The 11,869-nt window shown below is 57.7% G+C and overlaps 2 protein-coding genes across 3 annotated transcripts; one reads left to right on the forward strand and one right to left on the reverse strand.

Annotated features, from left to right (window-relative positions):
* Positions 1-71: 71 nt before the first annotated feature.
* On the forward strand, positions 72-4,769 carry SDSL (serine dehydratase like). 2 transcript variants are annotated; one of them, XM_065738749.1, is made up of 7 exons: positions 72-1,320; positions 1,408-1,447; positions 1,704-1,843; positions 2,053-2,141; positions 2,209-2,436; positions 2,563-2,757; positions 2,834-2,922. In XM_065738749.1, the coding sequence occupies exons 1-6, from the start codon at positions 1,105-1,107 to the stop codon at positions 2,726-2,728; spliced, it is 879 nt and encodes a 292-aa protein (XP_065594821.1). In that variant the 5' UTR covers positions 72-1,104; the 3' UTR covers positions 2,729-2,757; positions 2,834-2,922. The 2 variants fall into 2 exon arrangements, with proteins under 2 accessions (XP_065594821.1, XP_065594820.1); XM_065738748.1 differs by having other exon boundaries at positions 79-1,320; positions 2,633-2,757; positions 2,834-4,769.
* Positions 4,770-5,427: 658 nt separating this feature from the next.
* On the reverse strand, positions 5,428-10,557 carry LHX5 (LIM homeobox 5). Its single transcript, XM_065738633.1, has 6 exons — positions 10,369-10,557; positions 9,051-9,274; positions 8,522-8,707; positions 7,697-7,974; positions 6,676-6,841; positions 5,428-5,795 (listed from the first exon to the last, which is right to left on the reverse strand). The coding sequence occupies exons 1-6, from the start codon at positions 10,539-10,541 to the stop codon at positions 5,428-5,430; spliced, it is 1,395 nt and encodes a 464-aa protein (XP_065594705.1). The 5' UTR covers positions 10,542-10,557.
* Between the last annotated feature and the right edge of the window lie 1,312 nt (positions 10,558-11,869).

Consider the following 11,869-nt stretch of genomic DNA (forward strand, 5'->3'; position numbering starts at 1 on the left):
CAGTCCTCTGGTGCAGGAGACTTTGTTCTGGCATGTTCCCTCCTCTGCTGGGTGCTGCCCCAGGAGCACAGCGCTGGGATGCAGCATGTCAGGGTTCTTGGTTTCTGCATCAGACTGCTCAGCAAGGACTCCTTTGGATTTGGAGCATCAGCAGTGTGCACAGCACCTGGCTGTAGGCCAGCTGGAACAGGCAAGCAGGGAAGGAGCTGGGGCAGTGCCTGCCCTGGGACAGGGTAACCATCCTTGTCCCTTTTGTTTCCCCTCCTCAGCCACCTGTGTCCCCCCCCAGCCCCAAAACCTCCAGTGCAAAATCCTCTTATTGCAGCTCCCTTGATCTGCTCCATGCGGTGCAGCTTGTTAGGAATAACGAGGTCATTACTGGGGGATTAATGTGCTTACATTAGACAGTGCTTTGAAGGTACAAGGTTCCCAATGGGTCCAGACTGGCTGATGTCCCACAGCCTCGGACCTGGCTGTGCCCCTGTCACTCCTGGTGCACAACTTATTTGTCACCTCCTCAGCAGTACAGAGATGGGGATGGGCAGGGTGTGATGAGGATGGGGGAAGCTGTGCCAATTGTGTCTGCTGATCCTCCTGACACTGCAGGTGCTGGTTGGGTGTCATGTCACCACCTGGTACCCCAAGGGGAGTGGGGCACGGTGCCTGCTGGGCCTGCCTGCCTGTGGGCTGTTGGCTCTGAGGCTTAGTGATGGTGTGACAGTATGATTTCTTTGTCATTCATGGCCAGCTTCATCAGGGACATGGCTGCCTTGCCTGGTGTGTTTCACCCCCTTTCAAGCCCTCCAGTCAGGAGGACAAAAGCAGAGGGACAGGAGCCCCAGCTGATCTTCCCCCAAAGCCCCATCCTCCTCCTCCTTGTCCAGGACAGAGCTGTCCCTGGGGTGCTCACCAAGCAGTTCAACTGTTATGTCATTTCCGGTGCCAACAAGCTACGGCACAGCTGCCTACATGGGCTGACTGCCAATGGGACAAAGTCCTCAAATCTTCCGGGAAAGTACACTTCTGGTGCAGGACCTGGGGACGCAAACGCAGTCCCTCCAACGTCGCTTTGCCCTCCTCGGTCTCCAGACATCGTTCTGAGATATGCAGCAAACCCCGCAGATGCCAGGTGCCACGTGTCATCTTGTGGACATGGCAGCCCAGTGTCAGGGGGGTGAGAAGCCCTTCCACATTGTGTCCCCACTCCTGGAGAGCCTGTCCCTGTCTCAGGCAGCAGGGATCCAGGTCTACATGAAGCTGGAGAACGTGCAGCCCACTGGCTCCTTCAAGATCCGGGGCATTGGGCACCTCTGCCAGGAGGTGGGTGTGCTACATGGGTGTGAGGCCTTGGGACATGGTGGGGTTCTATAGCCACATCCTTCCTATGTCTCTTTCCCTCCCCCCCAGGCTGCCAGGAAGGGCTGCCAGCACTTCGTTTGCTCCTCAGGTAATTGGGACCTGCGTGGCGCCCAGGAGGACTGTGGGATGGGGGTGGTGGAGAACACCCCCCTGTTCCTGACACCTTGTTCTTGTGCCTTCTCAAAGGGTTTGGGGGCTGGGGCTACTCCAGGTCAGGTGTCCCTTCTCCCCCCAGCACAGTTAATCCTGTGGATCTGGGATGGGATCCTGGGATCTGGGGGCGGGGGGGGGGGGGGGGGGGGAATCGGGAGGTGGAACTGCTTAACCCCCCCCACTTTTGGCAGGGGGAAATGCAGGCATGGCCACAGCGTATGCAGCCAGGAAGCTGGGACTGCCAGCCACTGTGGTGGTGCCCAGCAGTACCGGACCCAGCACTGTGCACAGGCTGGAGGAACTGGGGGCAACAGTGGAGATCTACGGGAAGGTACAGCACCCACACACCATGCTGGGGCTAGGGTGACATTGCACCCCTCTGCAAGGTCATGGATATGCGCAGACCCAGTGTCCCTGTCTCAAAATACGTCACCCACATCCCATGCGGTTTTCTGCTGTCCTTGTGGCAGCAAGAGAGGGGTGACAGGGACAGCACACTGGAGTGGGCTGCAGCCCCACTGAGTGTCCACTGCCTCCCAGGTGTGGGATGAAGCCAACCAGAGATCCCTAGAGCTGGCACAGAATGAGGGCTGGGCCAGCATCCACCCATTTGACCACCCCTTGGTTTGGTGAGTGCTACCTGTCCCTGTGCTCTGGACAGGCCACAGGCAGCCGCTCACTGTCCCCATCCCACAGGCAGGGCCATGCTAGCCTGGTCCTGGAGCTGAAGGATGTGCTGGACACTAAGCCTGACGCCATCGTGCTGGCAGTGGGAGGTGGGGGGCTGCTGGCTGGTGTGGTGGCCGGGCTGCAGCAAGTGGGATGGCTCGATGTCCCCATCATCACTGCTGAGACCTGGGGGGCCCATAGCTTCCATGCAGCACTGAAGGCTGGACACCTTATCACCCTGCCCGACATCACCAGGTGGGTGTTGGTGTCAGCATGGGGAGGCCTCCATCAGCAGAGAGGTCCCCAACATGATGAGACCTAGAACATGAGAAAGCAGGGGGCATTGCTTCTGGTGGTGAGCCACGTGTCATGAGTTGGCAGGTCTCAGCCAACCCTGTGGTGGAGCCCCAGGGGAGCAGAGGGTCTTGGGGCTACTCTGACTGTTCTTCAGCATAGCCAAGTGCCTGGGGGCCAAGACGGTGTCAGCGCGGGCGTTGCAGTGTGCCCAGGAAATCCAGATCATTTCAGAGGTGGTGGAGGATGCTGAGGCTGTGCGTGCTGTGGAAAAGTTCCTGGGTGAGTGGGGCACAGGGACAGAGATTTCAGGAGCATGTGATGGGGACAGGCACTCAGTGTGTCCCCATCCCTGCAGATGACGAGCGGATGCTGGTCCAGCCAGCGTGTGGCGCAGCACTGGCCCTGATCTACTCAGGGCGGCTGCAGAAGCTGCAGCATGAGGGCCGCCTGCAGAATCCGCTGGGCCGTGTGGTGCTGGTGGTCTGCGGCGGCAGCAGCATGACAGCAGCACTGCTGAGGGACCTGAAGAGCCAGCTGGGCCTGGAGTGACCACCACGCCCCTTGTGCCCCCCACGCCACCCATGGCCCCCTGTGCTGCGGTAATGGCTGCTGGATGTGCCCAGCACCTGCTGCTATGCAGGATTGGGAAACTGAGGAGTGGCAGCATCCCTCCTTGTGACCCTGACAAATGGCCCTGGGGACAGCCACGTCCCTGAGCCCCTGTGACTGGCACTATGATTCCTCACTCCAATTAGTGAGTGCTCCCTCTCTGACTGATTACTTTGCTACTGTCTCAATGCATTATTGTTCTAATGATTATTAATTATTAGTCTTCTCCCATTTCTGCTGCATTGTCTGCAACAAGGTAGTTCCTTGGCAGGACTGTGGGGCCTTGCTCTCACTTGGGCTCCCAGCTCCAACGGGGGCTCAGTTTACCGCCACTGCTCCACCTCACACCAGTTGATCTATTTCACCTCAGTGTCCATTTTGCTCTTTCATGACCCCAAACCCCTCTCACCTTCCTCCTGCTCCTCCAGAGCAGCTAATAAGGCTCCCCTTGCCCACCCACCACCCAGGAGCCCTTTCCTTCCCGCATTCTTTTATCCCTTTTCCCCAGTAAATCCCCCTGGCCCGGCTGACCCACACTGTGCTTCCCAGAGCACCCACCCCATAAATCAAATTCCCACCACTCCATTGTGGGCAATATCTTATGTGTTTCTAGGGAGCACCAGAGGCTGGAGTGTCTTATTACAAGGCATGCAGTTAATTATAAGTGGTCAGCCCAACCTTCTCCCACAATTTTTTATCCTGGGTCCAAAACCTTCTGCACCCCAACCTCCTCACACAAAGTCCCAAACTTCATCCCAAGCCTCCCCCCCAGGCAGCCTGGGATGGGTGCAGTGGGTTGGTGCACCCCCTGGTTAGCAGAACATCAATAACATGATGCTAATAACAATAGCAGTCAGCACGTGCCCTTGTGCTCCATTTTGCAGCCCTCATGACAGCGGCAGGGGCCCTCACGCTGCCCGTACACACGCTATTGCCCTGGGGTCCCACCAGGGCATTCTGTGCCTCAGTTTCCCTTGTGCTGAGTGCTTTGGGTGTCCCCAGCTTGGCTGTGGCCCCTAATTACTGCTGATCATGGCACAGGAAAGATAAATTCCTCCGCTTGGCTGAACAGGGAAAATACGCAGCGAGGTGGCTGCCTGTCATCTATCACCGGCTCTAGGCAGCACTGCCACGCTGAGACTTAAAATTCAGGTCAGAGAGAGGGGTTCTTGGAAGCCAGCAAGGAAAGGTAATTTATTCTGTTTATATCTTTTTACTGCAAGACAAGGCTGGGGGTGGGGGGGTTGGAGAGGGGGTAACACTGTGCCTTGATTTTGCATTTTAAATATTAGCTCAATGCCGCTCATCACTCAGACCCCACAATGAAAAGGACTAGGTGCCGGAGCAGGTAACTAAAATGGTTTTTATTCACATTGAACAACACGAGCTGGTCATGCTGATGGCCTCTGCAAGGAGCAGTGGGGACAGGAAACCCATGGTGCACTCAGAACACAACTTTTTATTTTCCTTTTTCATTCTCTTCTATTCTCTTCTTCCCTTCCCCCCCCACCCTGCTATATCCTCCCACACTCTGCTTACTGCCACCCTTCCCCAGCCTCCAAAATAGAAAAAGTCAGAGCTTCCAGTGACTAAAAGTATAATAAATAATCAGTAAACACAAAAACATACTTTATTTGTTTATCCTTTATACAAAATAAAGAAACTAGAAGCAAAAACTGTAATACATCCTCAGTCCGTGGGGCCAGGGGGGCTCGGCCCTCCTCTTCTGCCGCACTGCTCGGGTAGGTTTTGTTCTCTCTTTGTCTGTTTCTGTTTTTCCCATTTCTGCCTCTTCTCAGTTTTCCCAAGCTCCATGCACCCCTCTGCTCATCTGTTATCAAAATTTGGGCCCCAAACCACCTCCTCCTCAGGGGTATAATGGGAACAATGGAAACAAGGGCCCAGGAGTGGCTTAGGGAAGGTCCTTCTGTCCCTCATCCCCCTCACCATAATGCTGGGATGAGCGGAGGCTGAGGAAGGGGGTAATTAAAAAGGGTGCTAATCAGTGAGTGGAGAGCCCCACGGCAGCCCCTGCACCGGTGGGACCCGTGTCCTGACGAGTTCAGCTTTGGTCCGAGAGCGGTGGCTCTGACGTGGCGTGGGGAGCTCGGGGCTGGGCACGCTTCAGCATCCCCTCTTCCCACTCATAACAGCACGGGGGTGCGGAGCGGTGCGGGCGGGGAGGTAGCGTGGTGTCTCCGTCCGGGGGGGGGGAGCGACGGGAGGATGCGGTCGGACGTCGGAGAGCGCCCGCGGCGTCGTGGGTGCCGGTATCCGGAGATGGGGCCGCGGCGAGCCGTGCCCCGGGGCTGAGGGGCGGGAGAGCCTTCCCCCTCGACCCTACCACACTGCTGCCTCGCTCAGCTCCGGGTTGGGGTGCCCGAGGGCCCCGCTGTAGCCGCTATTGCTGGACATGGAGAAGGGTGGGCTGGGCCCCCCGCTGAAGACCTCCCCCGGGATGGGGTGCAGCGAGCCCGTCATCCCCGGCTCGGGGCTGGGGGTGTCGGGGTGCGAGATCATATCCGTGTACCTTTGGTTTTCTGAGGAATGGTGTCCGCTTAGGGGGGGCTCCAAGGGTCCCAGGGGCGTGGAGCCAGGTCCTGAGTTCTGTAGGTAGCTGGGGTCGGCCGGGGACTGGGCCTGGGAGGGTGGCCCGTGGGGAAAAAAGTCATAGTTGCCTCCTGGCCCGTAGTAGTCACCTTGGTAATCTGCAAGGATAGAGGAAGGTTGGAGCTGGCCCCTGGGGCCAACACCCAGAGTACCTACGGGAAGTAGGGCTACACCCCCATGCAGGTACGAGCATGCTTCCCCCTCCCCCTTCAAAATACCCTCCTGGAATGCTGCTGGAACAAATGTGGGGCTGAGCAGGGAGAAAAGTAAGCCCCTCCATCCTAACGGCTACAGTGCTGGTGGAACGGGAAGGGGGGTTGGTAGAGAACAGGAGGGGCTGGGGGCAACCCTGTGGGGAGAAGGTGGGCATAATTTTATTCTTAGTTACAAGTGAAAAATATGTGCATATATATACATATATGTATATATATTCTTATGCATGCATTTATATATAGGATAAAAGATTATATATATATATAATAGGAAAATATATCTAAAGGAGATATATAAATAAAGAGGAGATACAGGGGAAATATAAAAATAAAATGGAGAATACTTTAAACATAGGAGGAAGAATATACACTATTCCTATATATATTAATCATAGAGGGGCTCTGGCAGCAGTAGGGGTAGAGGGGAACTGGTGAGAGCACTTTGTCAAAAAGCAGGATAAGTTGCCCCACATACCACAGGGTTCCCTGTCCCACCCCATCCTGTCAGGGTGGTGGTGACCTTCCATATGCTGCAGGCTTGGGGGGGGGTGGGGGGGTGGTAAGTGGGACAAATGCAGATTGAAAGGGGCACAAAAGCCCACAGCTGTGGCCTTGTTTCCTGGGAGAGGGGCTGCACTGCTGCCACTGCCACCACCCCGAGCCTAGGCAGCAAGGGAGGACGGGGAAGAACAAAGGCAGGGAAGAAAATGGGGAAAGGATGCAATGGGCTGGCACGGGGATGGGATGGAAGGTCCACCTCCCTCACCTCCGTAGTATGTGTAGGCCGTCGAGCCGAGCATCTCAGACTCGTCGAGGCGGCCACCCAGGGGCCGCATCCTGCGTGGGCTGCGGAAGAAGGCGTGCCGGCGGGCACCCAGTGCACTCAACTGCTTCATCCGGCGCTCTTTGGACCGGCGGTTCTGGAACCAAACCTGTGGCCAGACTGGCATCAGCACCTGGGGCTGAGTTGCTATGGGTGCCCCCAAATTCTCAGGGCCAGCCCTCCCCACTTAGGCCAGGGATGGATGGGAGCAGGGATGGGTTATCTTGCTGAAAGGGATTTCCCAGCTTGGAGTTGTTTTCATCCTACCCCCGACGCTAGTATACCCTGAGGAGGCAAGAAAAGGGGTCATTAAAGCCCCATCAGCCGACTGTGGCCCAGGGGGTGCACCATCCTCACAGCCTGCCTGTCCCTGGAGAGTTTTCTTTGCTGGGGGAGCAGGATAAAGGAAAGGATAAATGCAGGGGTCATGGCAGGAGGTGGGGAGGGGGCTGGAAGCAAGCTGGCCATTGAGAGTAGCAATAAAAGGGCAGTGCAGCAGCCTTCCTCAGGAGCATTCTCCCTCCAAAGCACAGCTCTGTTGGCCTGGAGACATCTGCATTATTTTCCCCTACATCTGGGCATATTTGGAGTGTGCACAAATCCTGCTGATCCTACTCCCCTCTGCAAGGAACTGGGCCACCTCCAGCAGAGCCAGAGCATCCTCCCATATTAACGCTGCTAGTAAAGCCCATTAATCCCTATATTTCCACAGGGACTTTCTTGCCTGGGGGGGATAGGAGAGAGAGTGGGCAGCACGGTAGGGAGACTGCCTGCAGGGCACAGTAGCCTCTCCTTACTTTACCTCCTGGGCTCATATCTAGGGTTTCATCCACAATCCCATCCTTTTCCCGATGGGGGTATGCTGCCCCCCCCGACCTCTGCAGTCACAGGTCTGCACTGATTGGGTCACTGACGTCCTGGGCCAGCCCAGTGACACAGTGGGATGGCTGTGGGGTGGCCGTACCTGGATGACCCTCATGTTGAGTCCAGTCTCCTGGGCCAGTTGCTCACGGATGTGCCGGGTGGGCTTGGGGGTGGCCGCGAAGGCAGCTTTTAGGGTCTCCAGCTGCTTGGCCTTAATGGTGGTGCGGGGCCCCCGCCGCTTGGTGCCCGAGTTCTGCTCCTCGTTCTCATTGTTGGTGGTCTCCTTGTCTGAGGAGGTGGAGTTGTCTGTCTCCTTGGTGTCATCCTGCATGGGATCTTGGAGATCCGGGGACAAACTCCTGTCTGTACATGAGGACACTGTAAAGGAGAACCAGAGAGGAAGGGGGGGGGGAGGGGGGGAGTGAGAAAAGGCAGATGGCTTAGAAGAGAGATTGACCCCCCTCTCCACTGCCCTCCCCTTCCCACCGAGCCCAGATGCTTTTCAGGAGAGGGGAGGGGGTGCTGGGCAGCAGCAAGAGGTGCAGACAGCCGTTGCTGTCCAACACAAACAACACCAACACCCTAGGGCACCCCAAACAACAATGAACTCGGGCCAGTTCGGCCCTATACATCCGAAAGGCAGACTTGTCGACACCTCCCGCCCACTGCTGCACAGGGGCTGTGCCACCGGGAGGGGGCACACTGGGGAGGAGGTGACCCCACCAAACACCCCGCAGCATCCGGCACTTCCCCTCTCGCCCCACGCTGCGCTTCTCACACCAGGAGCTGAGATGCACCGCTGGGAAAAATGCAAGAATGTAGGGGCTCGTGAGAGAGTCCAGTCACTGCCTTGAACCTGGCTCACTCCCCCCAGCCACCCCCCCGGACTCTGATGCCTGCACCACCCAGGCCAAGCTCTACTCGCCTCGCTCGCAGCAGCGGCCCCACTGACTCGCGTGACAGGATCCGGCCCCAGGTGCTGGACGGAGAAAGAGCCCACGGCAGGGTGTGAGCGCGGGCGGCCGGCACTGCTGGGCCAGCAGGAGGGGGCCTGATCCCGCGGTCCTGATGCAGAGACAGCTTCCAAGGAAGTCAAATGGGAGCTTTGCCTCTGGGTGAAAGGAGGCGAAGGATCAGGCCCCCGGTGCGGGGGACCGGACAGCCTCGCAGGGGTGGTCCCGGTTTCGGCGGGTGCATGGGGGGCTCGGGAGGGGCTGTGCTCAGGGCAGCCGTGGGATCCATGCGTGTCTGCATCCCGCGGGGAGCACGAGGTGAAGGCTTGCACCGCAAATCCACCCCCAGACTACGGGGCATTGTGGGGCCAGAAAGAGAAACCTCAGCACCGGCAGCGCTGGGAGCACCGGGAACGGCAGCGGGAGCATTGCACTGCCCGTGGGGAGTGGGCAGGACTCGGCCCCGCTGTAGTTCGGTTCCCCGGGCTGCGCCATGCATACCTGAGTTGAAGCTGCCTTCCTTCAAACTGGGAGAGTTCAAATAGTCCTCTTTGCAAACAAATTTGTTTTCGTCTATGATATACAGTTCCTCGCCCGTGGAGAGCTGCTTGTTGCAAACCATGCAGGTGAAACAGTTCAGGTGGAACACTTTGTTCCGGGCTTTCCGGACCAGGTCGCTGGGGGAGATGCCCTGGGAGCAGCCAGCGCATTTGGTACCAAACCTCCTGTACGGGAGAAAGGCGAGAGGTGAGAGCTGGGACGGGGCCGCACTGCGCCCCTCGCGTCTCGGAGCCTCCCATCCCCACCCCATTCGGATCTCACTTTTCGGATTCCCAGAGAGGCCCCGAAAGGCGAGGATTTATTTCTCCGTGCCCATCGGGGCAGAATTTCGTTCTCCTCCCGCTCCTAACACATCCCTGCTGGACTGGGGGGTGGCAGCTGCAGAGGAGACGGAGGCACTTCGGGGTGTGGTGCGGGGCACCTCGCGTTCCTCTTTTTTTTTTTTTTCTCGTCTCGGAGCTGCTGCTTTGCAGAGCTCCGGTTTCCCTTCTCCAGGAGATTTTTATTTATTATTATTTTTTGACAGGGGTAGGCGAAAATTTAGAAAAAGAATTCCCCGAGGAAAAAAAAAAAAAAAAAGACAAAACCCCACACGGCAGCTACCAGGCTACGGGGAGCAGGGGCTGTCAGGCCCGGAGGGGAGGCTCCGAGGCTCTCCTTTTCCCTCCTAGCCGCGGCACAACTTCAGCCCCCCACGCTGCTGCCGGCGACGTTGATGTAGTGAAGGCATTAGAAGTCGTAACTCATTTTCCCCTTCCCATGCCGGCCCTTAATTTCCTCCTCAGCACCTTATCACAGTCATTAGGGGCATTTAAGATGCGGCGCAGTGTGGGGGCCCCCGGGTTGGGGGGTTGCACAAGGAGCGGCGTTTAGGTGGGGAAAGGCTGTAGTGGGGGCCGCGAGGGGGGAAACGAGTCCAGCCCTGGGGTCCCCGGGCCTGCTGCGAGACGAGGACGACAGCAGAGCGGGCCACAGACCCGGCAGCTTTCGGAGACAAGGTCACCCAGGGCGGGGACTGAACAGCTTCGCCTCCCGGCTCGGGATACTGCGCAGTCCCCTGGCACCGCGGGGCCGGGACCGCTCCGGAGAGGTGCGGCGAAGACCCCCGGGATAGATGGACGAGGACTGGAGGGGTGTCCCCCAAGCGCCCTCCCCTCTAGATCCCAGAAGGAGCCCCAGAGTCCTGCTACCCTGCTGGGCTGGGAGCGGCAGTTCTGTAGCCCCTGGAAGGGTTTGTGGTTGCTGGGGGCTCGCTCACCTGAAAAAGTCATTCTTGCAGTAGAGTTTTCCTTCCCTGGAGAAGCATTTCTCGGTCAGGTTGCATTTGCACTCGCAGCACTGAACGCATTTGATGTGCCATGCCCTGTCCAAGACGTTCAGTAGGAAGCGGTCCAAAATCGGCCTCTCGCAGCCCGCACAATGCACCATCATTACCGCACCGGGCAGGAAACGCGCAGATGAACGGAATCAACCCCGCACCGTCACACGGCGAGGTCTCAAAAATTCAGACGTAGGAAAGAAAAATACTACTAAAAAAAAATAAAAAAAACAGAACCAACCAATCGAAAAAAACAAAAAACAAACAAACAAACAAAAAAACAAACAAACAAAAAAAAAGGAGAGAGGGAATAAAAATAATAAAAAATAAGAAGAATAAAAAAAATAAATCAGAAAAAAAATCAGGGAGGGGGAGCGAAGCCGCTGTCAAGTTCTTCCCCCTGTTCTCTCCGGAGCCTCGGTAGAAAAAAAGCAATGCCCCAAGCGAGAAAGAAAATCCCGAGCCCCCCCGCGGAAGCCCCCCGAGTCCCTGCGGAGCGGGCGGGGAGCTGCGGGCGCGCTGCTGGAGGGTGCGGGAGGGGTGCATGTACACTCCCGCAGCGGCCGGCGGCCCCGGTGCCTCGCTGTGCTCCGCCGCTGCGCCGCCACTCTCATGCTGTCCCCATCGCCAGCTTTGTCCCCCGCCTTAGTAATTCGCGCATCCTTATTCAGATTTGGTGACGTGGGAGCCCGCGTCGGACGGGTAGCGGCCAATGGCAGCGCGGTGGCCATGGCAACCTCTTAATTTATAGCATATCTAAATTGGCTCCAGCCTTGTGCTTGGCACAGAGGGAAAAAAACAACGCGCCTCTATTGTTGAGGGTGGCTTGTACCTGCTCCACTAAGTGAGTACGCACCTGGCTTGGGTTGCCAGGGGGGCTTTGCTCAGCCTTTCTCTCTCTGTCTCTCTCTGTCTCATTTTATTTATTTATTTTTTAAATTTAAATTATTTATTTGATGGGGATGCTCGTTCAGGGTCCCGAACTGGGACCATCACCTGTTCTGTCACTATTTGCACCACTCCCGCAGCTTTTCTCCCCTCAGCCCGCTCTGAGCCCGGGATGGGCGGTGAAAGCACGGGGGGGGGGCGGGGGGGATCGAAGGGTGAGAGGGGGAAGGAACCCGGGGGTGGGGACGGGGGAGACGAAAAGTTACGCGGCCCCGTGCAGAGCCGTGCCCCACCGCCGGCCTTTGTCGGGCAGCCGTGTCCCGTTCTGTCGGGGGCTGACTCCGAGGGTGGGGGGAGAGGGATGGGCCGAGGAGGAGGAGGAGGGGGATGCCGGGGCCGGTGGTCGCCACACTTCTCTGTTTGTGCTCTTCAGTTCTAGGTACGGCAGAGCTGCGACAGCCGGTGGCGGCGGTGGGCACCGGGACACCGGGATTCGAGGCTGGGGTGGCCCTCCCGTTCCTCCCTTCCCCGCAGCAACCCCTCTACATTCGCC

This window comes from Cyrtonyx montezumae, unplaced genomic scaffold, assembly GCF_038088225.1.
Source record: "Cyrtonyx montezumae isolate F1298 unplaced genomic scaffold, pur_monq_1.0 scaffold_23, whole genome shotgun sequence".
In the NCBI taxonomy this organism is placed as follows: Eukaryota; Metazoa; Chordata; class Aves; order Galliformes; family Odontophoridae; genus Cyrtonyx; species Cyrtonyx montezumae.